General features: G+C 42.9%; 1 protein-coding gene across 2 annotated transcripts in view; it reads left to right on the top strand.

The window, feature by feature from the left end:
• The window catches only part of ILDR2 (immunoglobulin like domain containing receptor 2), an 82,621-nt gene extending 72,434 nt beyond the window's left edge, over positions 1-10,187 (top strand). For both annotated transcript variants that reach the window (XM_054975060.1, XM_054975059.1), the window contains 4 exons: positions 31-144; positions 3,333-3,546; positions 7,078-7,753; positions 9,088-10,187. In XM_054975060.1, the coding sequence (XP_054831035.1) occupies positions 31-144; positions 3,333-3,546; positions 7,078-7,753; positions 9,088-9,123 (1,040 nt within the window). In that variant the 3' untranslated portion in view covers positions 9,124-10,187. The remainder of the gene's footprint in view (positions 1-30; positions 145-3,332; positions 3,547-7,077; positions 7,754-9,087) is intronic.
• The last annotated feature ends 5,233 nt before the right edge of the window (positions 10,188-15,420 follow it).

The following is a 15,420-nucleotide window of genomic DNA, read 5'->3' as shown; positions in this document are numbered from 1 at the left end:
CCGTTAATTTACTTCTCCTTTTCCCAACAGTACGCAAAGGCTACCGAATCCAGGCGGACAAAGACAGAGATTCAATGAAGGTGCTGTACTATGTTGAGAAGGAACTGGCTCAGTTTGACCCAGCAAGGAGGATGCGAGAAAGATGTGAGAAACAGACCTTCTCCAGATATTTTTAGCAAAGCCCAACACTGAATCCTTTGAAACAAACTGGAATGCTAATATAGACTCTATCACGTCTCATACTTTTCTTTTTATGAATTATTGTTTTTCATAATAGGATCCAGTAGCCTCTGGGGGTTTGCAAGTCATCTGTAATGCAGAGGTCCAGCCTTTTTTTCCTATTAACTCCTGGCACTAGCACAATGACATCACTTCTGGGACATGGCGTCATTGTGCCAGCAGCAGGCTTGCTCCCTCACTTTGTGCAGGGCCAGTTCAGCCCATAGGGATCCCAAATTGACTCCTGTGAAGTGCGGGAGCATGCCTATCACTGGACATGATAACATCACTTGAGGAAGTGACATCATTGCACCTGCCTGCAACTTACCCACTGCATGCTTGCCCCGGAGATTCCTTGCCCCCCAAGCCAATTCCCTGTACCTCTCCCCCCCCTCGCCAGCCAGATAAGAGGTGGCAGGGGCCAGAGGCTGGGAGCAGGAGATCTCCTACCCCTACCGGAGGAATGGGATCCCTAGTCTCTATGCCTTTAAGGAGGGGGAAGAATAACATTTTCCTTTCATACATTAGCTGCCATCCACAGTTACAAAGCCTTTATATCACATCAGTGCACTGGCCAGGAAACATGTTGATTTGTTGTTGGGGTGGGGAAAGGAGATGCCTCTCTGCATAGACAATAATAGTCACTGATAGTTTTCAGCTGGATACTGGAAATTCAATTTTTGTGTGACAATGGTCTTTTTTGATTGTATGAATGATTCTGGAAGTTTTTCCAGTCTCCTTCTAGGCCTTTATCTGAATTTATTAGCCAGCAAGGACATTTCTTGCTGTTTCTGATGCAAATTCCTTTCCTATAAGTGGTTAATTAGAACGATCAGAACTTGAATCAGGGCCTTTTGAGTTATGGCTCTGTAAAATCAGCTACCCTTGTTGGCAGAGTGCCTTTGCAGCAGTCAGGATGCTGAACTGATTCAAAATTAACAAACGCTTTATAATTAGAACTGACAAAACTGGATAGGAAAGTGGAGAGATAACTATGGCTGCCTAGCTAGTTTGAGGGAGAATGGTGAAGAGTTCTAGAAGAAAGCCTAGGAAAAGCATTCTGCAGATAAACAAAGAAAAGCCCCCTTTAAAAGAAAGTACTCCCCCTACAGTCCTGTCTGTCTAGAGCATGCACCCCCTTGTAGGTTCTTCTTGTATTCTACTTTGTACACATAGACATTGCTTACTCCGACAATCCTCCCAGATCTGACCTTGTGGGCTGTGCACAGACAGTATAAACATTTTCCATAAGTGTAGCTGATAAGGGTCTCAAGGTATTGTTTTGAGGACATGAGAGAACTGAAGTCACTTTGACAAGAGGCAGCCTGGCATGTGTGAATGCTCATGAGAGACGAAGGGAGGACTTGAGGGTCTGCATTGTTTAAAAAAATTAATAAGAGGATTTCTCAGGTTGCTGAAGTTTGAGACACTCAGTTAAGATAGTTGTTGCAGCAATAAAAACTATTGGGTCCTGCATAAGTACCATAATATGTACCTCATTGGGAACTGCTGGACACTGAGCACCTTCATCAATAACGTAGGCCTAATTCTCATTGAGGAGGTAAGCTGTGTATGGGCTGTATACAGTGTAACTGGGGGGACTCACTTGACAGTATTCCTCCATACAAAACACACATGTCCCAAAGAAAGATGTTAGGGAGAAGAGTTCTGCCTTGCACACTCCTTTTCTATGTTCATAGATCTTTTGGGGGGAGTTGGGGAGCATTCCATTATGGACGGCTCCAACAGAAGTGGTACACAGGGTTACCAGTTCATTGTAGCCTGTGTGGGATTTGTCAAAAATACCAAGGATCCAGAAGTTCTCGCTGATTTCTTTTGATAATCCCGGCCAACATTCTGTCAGGAGTATGAAGACAAGAAAAATAGCTCTGCAGACTAAGGATGTCCAAGTTGCTGATTCATCCAGTCCATTCAGACGCAATGGATAGATAAAAGTAAATAAATAAATGGCTGCTCTCTATTTTTAGCTTACGCATTCAGTAGATCCAACCCATAAGAGCTCGTAGGTCACAACAGTCACAGATGCACAAGCTGCCTCAATCAACTGATAGACAGACTCAAGGAATGACTTTAATCACAGCTTTTAGAGAAAGTAACAAATTACACCGTGTTCTAAAACAGTCATCACTGAACATGCTGCCATTTTCCTCCCACAAGCAATACTATAAAAAGTCTTCTTCCAAATTGGAATGCCGAGGATCCAGATGTCATGGCAGCTTGTAGGGCAGGCAGTGGGGGTGATGGGAAGGAAAGATCCAATCATATGAGGAAAAAAAACAACCTGTTTTCTTGATCATGCTGAACCAGGCTGTTCCCAGTCTAGAAAGAGAGTGAAAGGACAGAATTTTAACACACCGAAGGCTTCATCTCCCATACTTCCTCCACAGAGGGATGTTTATGAAAATTAGAGAGAGATACAGTAATTTTATACATAACAGCTGGAAGGAAGAGATTTTTCCCATTGAGAAGATGTAGTTGCTTAGTGCTTTTACTTGAAATTAGAGACACTGAAAGATCTCGGATCCTGGATCAGCCTATCTCTCTCATATATATCTATGTGAAAAAGAAGCTCATCTGAATTTTCCTCATCATATACTGTTTTCTATTTTGTCAGATTTGATGTGTATTTTGTTTTGCTGGTGGAAGAGGAGTGGATAGAGCCTTGCCTCTATCTCCACCCCCAGCCCCCAGTCTCCTCCTGCAGCTCTGCCTGCCTGGAGTGCAAGGAGTGGTAGGCCTTGTCTGTTGTCATCTGCAGGGGCTGCTTAATGCCACAGGGCAGGGGAACAAAGCTTCTGCTGCCTCCATCTCTCCTTACTCCCATCCCTTTGTGCCTTCCAGAATATGGAAGCAAATTTTTGCCTCTGGCTGGTGCAGCAACAGATAACAAAACAGTGTGCAAAAGGGTAAGAGGGAGATAAGGAGAAAAATCATGACAACCGCGGCCTTTGATAAGTGATCACACACTTCTGATAGAATCCATTGCTAAGAACTAATCAAAGTTTCACTCAGAAGGAGTGAGCCACTTTTTAAATGGATGGGGGGCACCGTTATGTTTATTGCTTCTGTCATTTCTCTTTCATCTGTTCCAGACAATAATACCATCTCAGAGCTTAGCTCCTTGCATGAGCAAGATGCCAACTTTCGCCAGTCTTACCGTCAGGTGCGCAGAAAGCCACTCCCTCCTCCAGGAGGTCTCCCGGATGGTGATGCAGAGTACTGGGCCGGGGTTGTCAGTGGAGGGAGTATGTCCAGACCACAAACCAGCTCTGATTACAAGGAGGAGAGGGGCAGCTTCAGACTTAGGTGAGTGCAATGCCTGGGAGGGGGCAACAGGAAGGAAGGAAGGAAGGAAGGAAGGAAGGAAGGAAGGAAGGAAGGAAGGAAGGATCGTTTTATTTCCTGGGTTTCTGTGCCTGTGTCTGAATGGTAGTAATAGAATGGGGAGATACTCATCTTCTGTATATATAAAGACAAGTGTCCTGACTGACTCATCAATGCCCAGCCCAAACCTCTGGACCTAGAAACATGAAATTTGGGGAGAACATTCCTTTCACGATGTGAACACCCACTAAAAAGAGATTTTAAGAAATGTGTCCCCTATGGGGGTAAAAAGGGGTAAAATTTGTTTTCCCAAAGGGATACAGTTTCCCTGTGTGGTTGGCAGGCTGCTGCCTGCTTGCTCCTCTGCCCACTGCCAACTCAGCCACTCTTCCCTGATTGGACCAGCCTTTCAAGGTCATTTGCATATGTGGGCTAATTGGGGCCCTAAACACTGAAAAGATTATGGTGCCACCCATTATGTAATTCAATACTGAAATGTAAAAAAAATTTTTTCAAAATGACACAAAACTTATATGTATGCTGAGATTAAAATATATTCTTTCTTGACTTTTTGATTGTAAAGCACACACCAACCCCACAGTCCCTCACCCCATACACACAATCTCATGAACCATGAAAAAAGTTTGTTGTAGTTATAAAATTACTGTTACATATTCTACATGTCTGAAAAATTCCTGCTTTTGCAACTGTTGTTTACTAGTAACACCCAGCCTAAGAGTCCTGCAAGTTTGCTAACTAATTTATAACTTTTTGGTCACTAAGAAGGGATTATCCTGTCAATGTCTTTTAAAAATATTTTAATGACCCAACCTGGCTGCAAAAATTAGGCCAATTAACTTAAAGCTTTATTCTTCTGGCCTTTTTTCTTTGCAAACTCATGAACTAGTCCCCCCCTCAAGTCAATTTCTCTTGCAAGTTCACACTTGATAGACAAGATGGCTAGGTTACTTAGCCATTCTTGCTCCACTGTAGAACACCTGTAGTTTTTGATGAGTGCTAGCTCACTGAAACTTCTTTCAGCTTCTTCCACAGTCACTGGCAGTGTGCAAAGAATTGGTACAGCATACTTAACTGAAAATTAGTTACCACAGACTAAGTCACTGTAGTGAAATCATTTTCATGTTGTTTTTGTTCATCTGCTTCCCTAGTTACTGTATTGTTGCCAGACTGCACAAAAGCGGGAGCATAGATTGGTTTCCTTTAGCTTCTTTTTGTCCCCTTTCTGTTACATCCTTACATTTCTGGTTGCCTGATTTGTATTTATAACCACCACCAAATATGGCAGCATGGAGCATGTGTTTTTGTGACTATGAGTGAATTAGTAGGCTTGCCAGGTGGGAATTGCCCACCTGGGGGCTTGCCCACCCAGGCGTGGAATTGCCCAGAATGGTGGAATTGCCCACCCGGGTGGGCAATTCCAGTTATTTGCCTTTCTGCCTGCCAATTGCTGGTGATCAGTGGGAAGAAGCAGACCACCCAGAAACTGCCCTCCATTGGTAGGTAGCGTAGGCAAATCCCTTAATTCCTCAAGGATCAGCCCCAAATAGTGTTTTCACTGTGTTTAGGGCTGATTCCTTGCTGTGTTTTGAGCCGATTTCTTGCACGATACCATTGCTTCTGGTATAACCAGAAGTGACATCATTGTGTGGGACGTGGGAGCAGACACACAGAAAGAGAAAGGGTAAGTACTCGTGCAACCCTATGAAACCTGTGCAACAGACCTGGCAACCCTATGAATGAGACTAGGGTGGCCAGTCCCCTGGTGGGGGTGGGAGATCCCCCACTCCCATCCTCCATCCCCCACCACCATTCACCTGGCCAGCAGGGGGGAAAGGCAGGGGAACCGACTTCCTGCAGCACGCTCCTGGCATGACACAACAGTGTCATTTCCACAAGTGACTTAATCGTGCAGGCTGCGGAAGCGCCCCTGTGCTTTGCACCAGGCCAATTTGGGCCCCAAATGGGCCAATTCTTGAAGAATCAGCCCAACATGAAGTGCAGGAACACTCCTGCGGCCTGTGCGATGACAACTCCTGGAAGTGATGTCATCATGCTGTGCCGGGAGCATGAACGCACGGAGCTCCAAAGGGTGAGTGCCAGGTTCCCCACGTCTCCTGCTGGAATGCTGGAAGGATAAGAGGACCTGGGAACCCTAAATTAGACACATATATTTTGGGACTGCAAATCCTACCAGAAGCAGCAGCACTTGCTCCCACTGTTCTATGGTGCATTGCTTCGCCCTTCCCACCAGGTGTCTCTCAGCCTACCTATGCAAAATGAACTTTGGAATTGGTAGTTCTTGATATGATAGACCCAGGAGGCCCAGCTGTTTAAACTGTTGATTGAAATTGCTGCTCTAATATTGCTTCGGATTGGTTACAGCAAATCTCACAAGATCTGGATAATAGATATGTAGATACAAGGGGAAAAGTTTCTATAAATATCCTCAGGCATGAGCCTCAGTTTGTCCTCAGTTTTTTCCTTATGATAATAGGGATTACATCCTGGACCAGGCCCCTCTGGATCTCTGAGCCCCAGTAAAATGTACCTTCACCCCATGGGGAGACCCTGGTGTAGTGCAATGTAAGGAAGTCTATGACAGGCCTTTTCTTTCCACATAGGGGACCCACTTGGTCTCCTCTAATTTGGGGGAACTAGGTTTTGAAATGTAAACCTTCCCCTCAGTTGCTAGATGTTCTTATGGTAGCGAGTGTAAAAGTTTGGGGTTCTCTGCTGTGTTGAAGTTTTGGAGTAAGAAGAACTCAGATATCACCGAAGCAGGAGGTTTATAAATGATGGTTGAGGAGGGGCTGTGGATGATTGGGAAGAGGCTGTGGCCCAGTGGAAGAGCCTCTGCTTTGCATGGAGAAAGTCCCAGGTTCAATCCTCGACATCTCTAATGAAAAGTACCAAGTGATAGGTGATGTGAAAGACATCTGCCTGGATAACTGCTGACAGTCTAAGTAGACAATAGTGATCATTGTGGACTGATGGTCTGATTTAGTTTAGCTTCATGAGTATGTTTCCTGTGAGCCTCTAAACCCCGAACTCTTATCTACTGCGTCATGCTGACAATCTGGCCATAGGCCCTCAGAACAATGTTGATGATACTGTATTTCTCCTTCATCACATTAGCATCCATGTCATGATATACATATTATATACATTCTCCCAGAAGATTATTAATGATCTGGTGAGTCAGGATTTGAGTTTCGGTCACAGTGCATCACTAATGTCTGGATGGCAAATACTGTCACCTGTGGAGCACACGGCCTGTTCTGTATCTGGGTTTCTTAGAGCTAAGAATCCCTTTTCTACCCTCCTTCACTTAGAGTCTTCATCCTTTGCTCAGGGTGGGAGAGGGAGCACATGGAGCTGCTGGCATATGCCACTCATAGTGTATGCCAGTATGTGCTTGGGGATGGTAACTACTCCACATTGTCTCGTCATTTTAAACGGAACCGAAAACCATTACTTTCCTGTTTCCTTTAGTCAGCAGAGATCAAAGTCGGAGAGGCTCTCACGAAAGAGTTTCTCCATGGGAGTGCCAGCTGTCTCCATGGATGAACTTGCAGCTTTTGCAGAGTCTTACAGTCAGCGTGTCCGTCGGACAGAGGGCAGTCAGGAACCCCGGCGCTTTGAGAGATCAGGATCCCGTAGTGCACGTGGAGGGGCAGTGCAGCACCAGGACAACTCATCGGATGAATATTATGGCTCACGAAGGGGAAACCATGAGCCACTGACAGATTCAGATCAGGGCTGGTCATACAGTCCCCCCCGAAGACGTACCTATGAAGAGAAACACCTGCCTAGGCTAGTGTGCCGTACACCTGGAGGGAGTCAAAAGTATGACCATTCTTACCTAACCAGTGCCCTTGAAAGGAAATCACGAAGCTATGATGAGAGTGGCGAGCATAGTGAGACACCTTCAAAGCTTAGCTCCCATTCCAGCCAGAGAGGTGGGACATACTATGCCTGGTCACCACCATCAACTTACAAAGCAGGGCAGCAGCAGCAGCAGCAGCAACCTCCACAGCAGGAAGAAGGAGAAGATGCTCTGCCACCATACAGTGAGAGGGAGTTGAGCCGGGGTTCTTCGTACAGAAGCAGAGAACAATCTAACCTCAATTCTTCAGAGAAAAAAAGGAAAAAAGAACCAAAGAAAACAGTAAGGCCACACCTAGCACACCTGATCCAAATGGGTTGAACGGGGATCATCTGGTGTGGGAGGCTCTCAGGGTCTGGGGTGACTCGGCTGCTTCTAAGGAATCATTTTATACTCAGGTTCCAATATCTAAGTTGTATTTGGAGAGGAGGGGGGATTTCACTGCTGCTTGTGAGAGTTTTGCAGGCAAAAGCTGAAAATCATACAACCTACATTCTTCATAGTGACATGAAGTGCATGTATTATACATCTTCAACAGAAGGTTTCTTAGGCTAGGAGAAGTTCTTCAGGAAAGTAGGAAAACATCTAAACTTAGTAAATCATGCATGAATTTTAGTTAACTCACAAAGAGGAGGTGCCTGTCTGCAATTCAAGGAGGATGAATAGAGAACCATTATTCTTAAACTTATAAAGTCTCCATGGTTTTAGAATTTTCTCCTTACCCACAGTGTTATGCTAGACAACACTATAAAGGAGTATCTATTTTGGGGAGCTGGATGTTGAACAATTGTTGTAAGGGCAACTCAAGAAAGGGGTGAATTATTCTACCAGCCCATTGACTGGAGCTGAACAATTTCATTCTGGGTTGATGGGTGGGCAGATATGTGTTTTCTTCTTAATTTAATTTTCTTCACCTAATCTTGAGTAGCTAAGGGTGTTTCTTCACATGTTCCAGTGATATGCCGCAGTACTTTGCAAGACTGACTGGTAGTTTGTGAGTAGTTAGAAATTTACCTGTGACGACTAAGCAAGAGGAAGTGCATTTGTGAATAAGGAATGGAATCGAACACTTAAATAATTGAAAAGCTTGATGCGAACACACCCCTAAGCCTGTTGGCTTGTTTCATTGCAAATGTGACAGAGGAAGGAAGCACTATGTGGCATCTTGTGGCAAAAGGAGAGTTCACGTGATCCATGTAATCCTTGGTTGTTTTCTGTGCAGAGTCTGCCACCTAAGCAATATATTTGGTGCAGATCATGATTCTGCATATCACAGAAAACCATTCTGAAGGGCATCAAGTAGTGGCTGTTCATGACAAAAGGACTCAGATGAGAAATTGCCCTGTTTTGAACCTTGAGTGAAAGCAAGGGCTCTCTGAGCAGGCTTTCAGAAGAGTCATAGCTTAATACATGTTACCATCAATCTAGTTAGCATATGGGGAAGACTGGCTGACTAGCCATAAGAAGCTAGTTAATGCCCTCATAACTTGAAAGCCCATGCCAAATGTCCATCTTTGTTTCTGTTTCCTGATGAGGCTGCATATTCTCTTTGTGTTAAGATTGACGTAACTTCTTACTAATTTTTGCTTCTCTTTTTTTTACTCTATTTGCTGCAGAATGAGTTTCCAACAAGGATGTCTCTTGTGGTGTGATACTGTCTTAGAAGGACAGTATTAATGGACTGATAAACCAGAAGCTCTCAGAGCTACTTGGACTGCGAGGAATGTGCGGTGTCACCAGATGTTGAAGACTCTTGTCTGTTTTGTTGTGGACCTGGAGGACGTGGATGAAAGCCAGTTCCAACCAACTGCTCTCCCCCAGCGTACCTCTTATAAAATAACAGCTCACTTCACCCGGAAATAAAGGGGTGGGGGTGTTTGGGGTTTGCTACACGTGTCCTTGAATTTCATTCCATGAGGAATGTCTGTACTTTAATCCTCCTCTAAACCTGCAGTACTGAAGGAGCTGCCATCTTGTACAGTATATATTCCCACTCCCTTATTACATACTTCTCACATGTGTTGCTTTGCATCCTACGTTTGGAAGGGAAAGTTGCCACAGGTTTCAGGTCTTCTCATCACTTGCCCTTTCTCTCCTATTTTGAGAGAAATAAGGAACTCATTTAACATTTGGAGGAGCCCCAGTCATTAAAGTGGTGTTTTCGAGACAAATTGCAAAAAAGGAAACCTTCATCCTTTGGAAATGACCCCCAAACTGCAACCTGGGACAGTGCATTATGAAGGACAGGGTAATAAAAGACATTTTGGAGCTGTTTTTTTTTTTTTTAAAGGCCTGCTCATTCAGTAATTGGAGCCACCAAGTAAGATTAATGTTTTGTTTTGGAAGTGAAACTCCGTAGATTTTGCTGTAGTGAGAGTGTGCCATGTTATTTCACTGTTGTCTGATATGATGTATCAGCGTTGCCTTACAGTTGAACTATAGCCATAAAAGGCTTCAGCTGGGAGTGCTGATTGGTCCTACTGTAAGCAGAATTCATGCTCAGATTCTGCTGACAGTACTCTCTGGACAATTACTGTTTTTTAAAGCCAACTGATAAACATGAACAGAGCTAGAAAGAAAAAATCAGGATGCAAAAGAAAGGAATAGCCATTGCTTTTATACTTCTACAGGGACCAGCCTTACTACTTTCAGGTAATTGGCTGAGGCCATTCAATAAGGCAACACAAGCTATGAACAATAAATATGTTGGATGAAACATCAGCTTTCATAGTGACTTCATTCTAGCTGTTCACGTTTGGTTCCTTCCTTAATATATGAGTTGCCCAAGAACCCTCCATAGAGGGTGCAGAACAGCCCCAATAATGTAGAAAATACCAGCTGTGAAGCTCCATTTAGTTTGGTTTCATGTTGTTGGAGGGGGTGGGCAGAGAAGACTTTGGCTCCATCCACACATCTTTGAATTATTATGCTATCATTGCACTATAGCAAGAATTTGCAAATGAATTGTCCTGTCTACACAGGATAATTCAGTTGAGAATAATTGGTATAATAATAACAACAACAACATTTGATTTATATACCACCCTTCAGGACAACTTAACGTTCACTCAGAGCAGTTTACAAAGTATGTTGTTGTTATCCTCACAACAGTAATCACCCTGTGAGGTGGGTGGGGCTGAGAGAGCTGCAAGAAGCTGTGACTGACCCAAGGTCACCCGGCTGGCTTCAAGTGGAGGAGCGGGGAATCAAACCCGGCTCTCCAGATTAGAGTTCTGTGCTCTTAACCACTACGCCAAACAGTATCAATACTTGGAGCTGAAGTTCAGTCAGTTTGGACTAATAGAAAACATTATTTTTATTTACGCAACCAGAATTCTTTAAAGCAAAATTTACAGGTAAACTGCCAGTTTAAGTGGAAAATGATCAAATGCATTTCAAGACTACAGTTGTACTTCTGAAAACCAGTTCTAAAGTGATATGCTCCAGTAAGCAGCAACTGTAGCCCTGACTGGATGAAGCACAAGCCAGTGTGAGTTTTAATCAGAAATCCATCTTTGAGTCACTTCTTTAGTCTCCTTTACTAATATGAAGAGTGGAAGTCATAAGCCATGGTGCCCCTATGGCTCAATGAGGGCGGAACAGAAAAAGAGAAGATCTGTAGCAAGCTCAGGTCACCAACTGTATGGGACCTTTTCCAGAGATTGGATGCAGTGGTCCAGCAATTTTGTTCTTATGGACCATATGAATCTCGAGCTGAACTTGTGCTGATCCTTCAGTGGAGACAACGGCAGAACACAGGACCCACTAGACAGCCTGATGTGTCGTGTAGGTGCAGGTTTTCTCTCCCAGTACCATATTTTTAGAATAGTGATCAAGCTTCCAGTTTGGTACTAAAGCATTGTGACAGGAGTTAGGTTTTGGGCAATGCCCAGAGGGTCTCAGCACAGATCCTCAGGGCGCTGACCTTTATGTGATATAATAATAGCCTTAACGCATGAGCTATGGAAAGTAATGCCCCTTGTCCTGCTACACAGCAGTATGATCATGAGTCCTGGATGTTTCAGCACAATCACCCATGCCCTCATTATATCTTTGTTCCTATTGGTAATGGCTTGCAGCAGCAGGACTTGGATAACTGGAATCTATTACATTTTTATCCTGCCCTTGCTCTAAAGAGTTCATGATGGCATATATGGTTTTTCTCTTTAACTGTATCATTTGCGACACCCTAATGAAGTAAGTTACTCTGAGAGAGAGAGTGGCTGAACCAAGGGCACCCAAGGAGCTTCATAGTCAAGTGGGTGTTTGAATTCAGATCTCCCCAGTCCAACAATATAAGCCCCACACGATGCTAGCTTTCAGGAGAGAGGTGCAAGGATCGTGCGATACTGTTTTGAGGAGGTGACAGAAGGTAGAGATTGATGCAGCAGACCATCTCTGCTGCTGTAACTGCTTCAACTTCCTCCAGGTCAAAATATACTGCTAGCCACACACCAGATAGCTGAATTACAGGTAGTTTTCTAAAGGTTTTCAAGTCACCAGCCCTGCCATTGATTCCTGAGGATCTCAGGGGGATCTTTGTTTTAGGGAACTCTTGACAGCTTCCATTCTGCAGTCCTAAAACATCTAGAGCCAACTTCTTCAGCCCAGTGGCTGGATCTTCTCCAGCCATGCTGCTTAGGAGTTAGACAGTCTTGTCCACGACACCACACATAGCATCATAAGTGTAAACTATGGGGGGGCTGAGGGGCTCAAGCCCCCTTGAATTTGGCCAGGGGGGCAAGCAATGACAAACTCATATGAGGGACTCAGTTACAATGGCAGATGAAGCACAGGACTGCCCCTCCTATTTATATTACAATTTCCATGATTCTTTGGGGCTTTGTTCCTGTTTTTCACTCTTATGTATTTCTGTGTTTATTAAGAATTTATAATTTTAAAAAGGAGTTGCAGTTCATATAAACAATTTACAAATAAGTGCTACAGGAGAATTAAGAGACTCTGATGGAAGATATATGATTTTGAAAGTCAGGCTCCTGGAAGGCAAGATTTACACACTAGCAACAATATATGCACCAAACAATGCAACAGAAAATTTTTATGAAAATGTTTTCCAATCCTTTTTCAATTTTCAAGCAGGTAGTGATCTTTGAAGATATGAATGAGGTAATGGATCTAAAAAAAATGAGAGGTAAAAAAACCAAAGAAGGCAAACTTCCCAAAAATGTGTTTAATTATATGGAAATGTTACAATTGGAAGATGCTTGGAGGATCAAAAATCTGAATACTGAAGACTATACTTTCCTTTCTGACAGACGCCAAACACATTCAAGGATTGATATATACTGGATATAAAAAACCCTGAGTTGCTTATATTGTTTATTATATGTTTACTCTTTCATTTCTTTTTCTTTTGATGTAATTATAATTGTGCTATCATTTTTATTTTATTTTCTCTGTTCTGCTTACATTTATAAAAATAAATTTTATATAAAAAAGAATTTATACACTGCCTTAAAATGCCTATGGCTATGGCCATCACTAAGTAGCTTAGGCCTTAACCCTGGCTGGTTCCACCCACTTTCAATGTAGCAACAGTCAGAATGCAAGGCCTCTGTTGGACATAATTGCAACATAATTGCTTGGCTCCAATTTACATTTAAAAAAAATGGCCCACAGACTGGAAACGCTCAGTCTACATTATAATTCCCCAAAAAGGGGATGCCAAAGAGTGCAGCAACTATCAAACTATCGTGTTAATTTCCCATGCAAGGAAAGTGATGCTCAAAATTCTAAACCAAAGACTCTTACCATATATGGAACAAGAAATGCCAGATTTCAAGCTGGATGCAGAAAAGGAAGAGGCACCAGAGATCACATTGCAAATTTACGATGGCTAATGGAACATATCAGGGAATTTCAGAAGAACATCAGCTTGTGTTTTATAGATTACAGCAAAGCTTTTGTCTGTGTGGATCATGAAAAGCTATGGAGACTGTTAAAAGAAATCGGGGTGCCATAACATCTGATTGTTTTGATGTGCAACCTGTACTCTGGACTACTCTGGCTACTGTCAGGACAGAACATAGGGAAACAATGGTTTCCAGTTGGCAAAGGTGTCAGACAAGGATTCATATTATCTCCCTACCTGTTCAACCTCTATGCAGAGCATATCATAAAGAAAGCTGGATTAGATCTAGAAGAAGGTGGAGTGAAAACTGGTGGAAGGAACATTAACAGTTTCAGATATGCAGAAGTCACCACATTGCTGGCAGAAAATAGTGAAGACTTGAAACAACTACTGATGAAGGTTAACGGAGAAAGTGTTAAAGCGTGATTACAACTGAATATCAAGAAGACAAAAGTAATGACTAAGGAGGAATTACACAATTTTAAAGTTGAGAATGAGGAAATTGAAATTGTCCAAGATTTTCTATTCCTTGGCTCAATCATCAACCAAAAGGGAGACTACAATGAAGAAATCAGAGGAAGATTGAGACTTGGAAGAGCAGCTGTGAGGGAGCTAGAGAAGATCCCTAAAAATAAAGATGTCTCTCTGGGAACCAACAAAAAGGTAATCCAAAACTGTGATATTCCCCATTACTATATATGGATGTGAAAGCTGGAGAGTGAAGAAAACTGACAGGAAGAAAATGGATTAATTTGAAATGTGGAGCAGGAGGAGAGTTTTGCAGATACCATGGACAGCCAGAAAGACAAAAAGGTGGATACTAGATCAAATCAAGCCTGAATTCTCCCTAGAAGCTAAAATGACAAAACTGAGGCTATTGTACTTTGGTCACATCATGGGAAGATAAGACTCTCTGGAAAAGTCAATAATGCTAGGAAAACTAGAAGGCAGTAGGAAAAGAGGAAAACCTAAAACGAGATGGCTTGACTCAATCAAAGAAGCCACATCCTCCAGTTTGCAGGATCTGAGCAAGTCTGTTAATGATAGGATGTTTTGGAGGTCTTTCATTCGTAGGGTCACCATAGGTCGGAGGCAATTTGATGGCACATAACAAGAACAAGACTTCACTTCTAACGCTGTCCCTTTCTTCAAGTTTCAGAAGATGAGAAACCAGAGAGTTAGAAAGACGGGGCATCTGTTTACTCCTTTACTGCCCTGAACTATCCTTTGATGTGTAGATTGTTAATCTCAGAACTTCCTGCTCAGGAATAGATCGGTAGATAGGAATTTTCTCTCCACTTTCCTATCAAAGTACAGAAATCCTATAATAAAGAACTTTTCTAAAACTAAAGCAAGTATAAGTTTGTTATTTTCTCTTTCTCTTTTACACTGACACCAGCCAGCATGCTCCAACCACCCATCATCACGTTTTCTCTGCAATCAATGCTACTCTGTTAAGGAACAGTTTCTGTTCCTTTTACTTTTTTACTTTTCAGTTACTTTATCATTACATTATATTTTGGAAATGGAACACTGAGAAGGGGTAGACATTCTGTTTCCTTGCTGAAATAGCTTTGTTGGTTTGCTTGCTGTTTTTGGGGGGTGGGTGGGGGTGGGAGAACAGTTTTTTCATGGTAGTGTGTGGGGGTGCTTCAGCCACTCCTAAGCTCCTCTTTCAATTTCCATTCCATTTTTAAATGGAGAGGTGGTATCTATTGCCGAAAAGGACAATTCCTAAAATGGCAGCCTGAGTGCTGTCTCTCTGAAACAATGAAAAAGCCCATCTGCATGAACAAGATTTGGGGGGGGGGGTGCAGATCAGAGGCCTTTTAAAAATTTCCTTTTGCCCTGTGTGCAGCCCGGAGAGAACATTGGCAAGGAATGTGCACTTAATGATGTGATTTTGTTAATAATGTGTTCTGAATGTCTGTGTTTTTAAGGTGGAATTTTAAAGCAGTGTTCTAAGAAAGCAAGGTATATACAATCCTAGGTAGTATAACTGAGTTTTCTTTGGAGTCATGACTAGCACTGTTCTGAATTGCCTCAAAATGTGCTTGTACTCACTTAGCGGATATGA

Source organism: Eublepharis macularius, chromosome 3, assembly GCF_028583425.1.
Source record: "Eublepharis macularius isolate TG4126 chromosome 3, MPM_Emac_v1.0, whole genome shotgun sequence".
Classification (NCBI taxonomy): Eukaryota; Metazoa; Chordata; class Lepidosauria; order Squamata; family Eublepharidae; genus Eublepharis; species Eublepharis macularius.
Note: the sequence above shows the minus strand (reverse complement) of the source record. Positions and strands in the feature narration are given on the sequence as shown.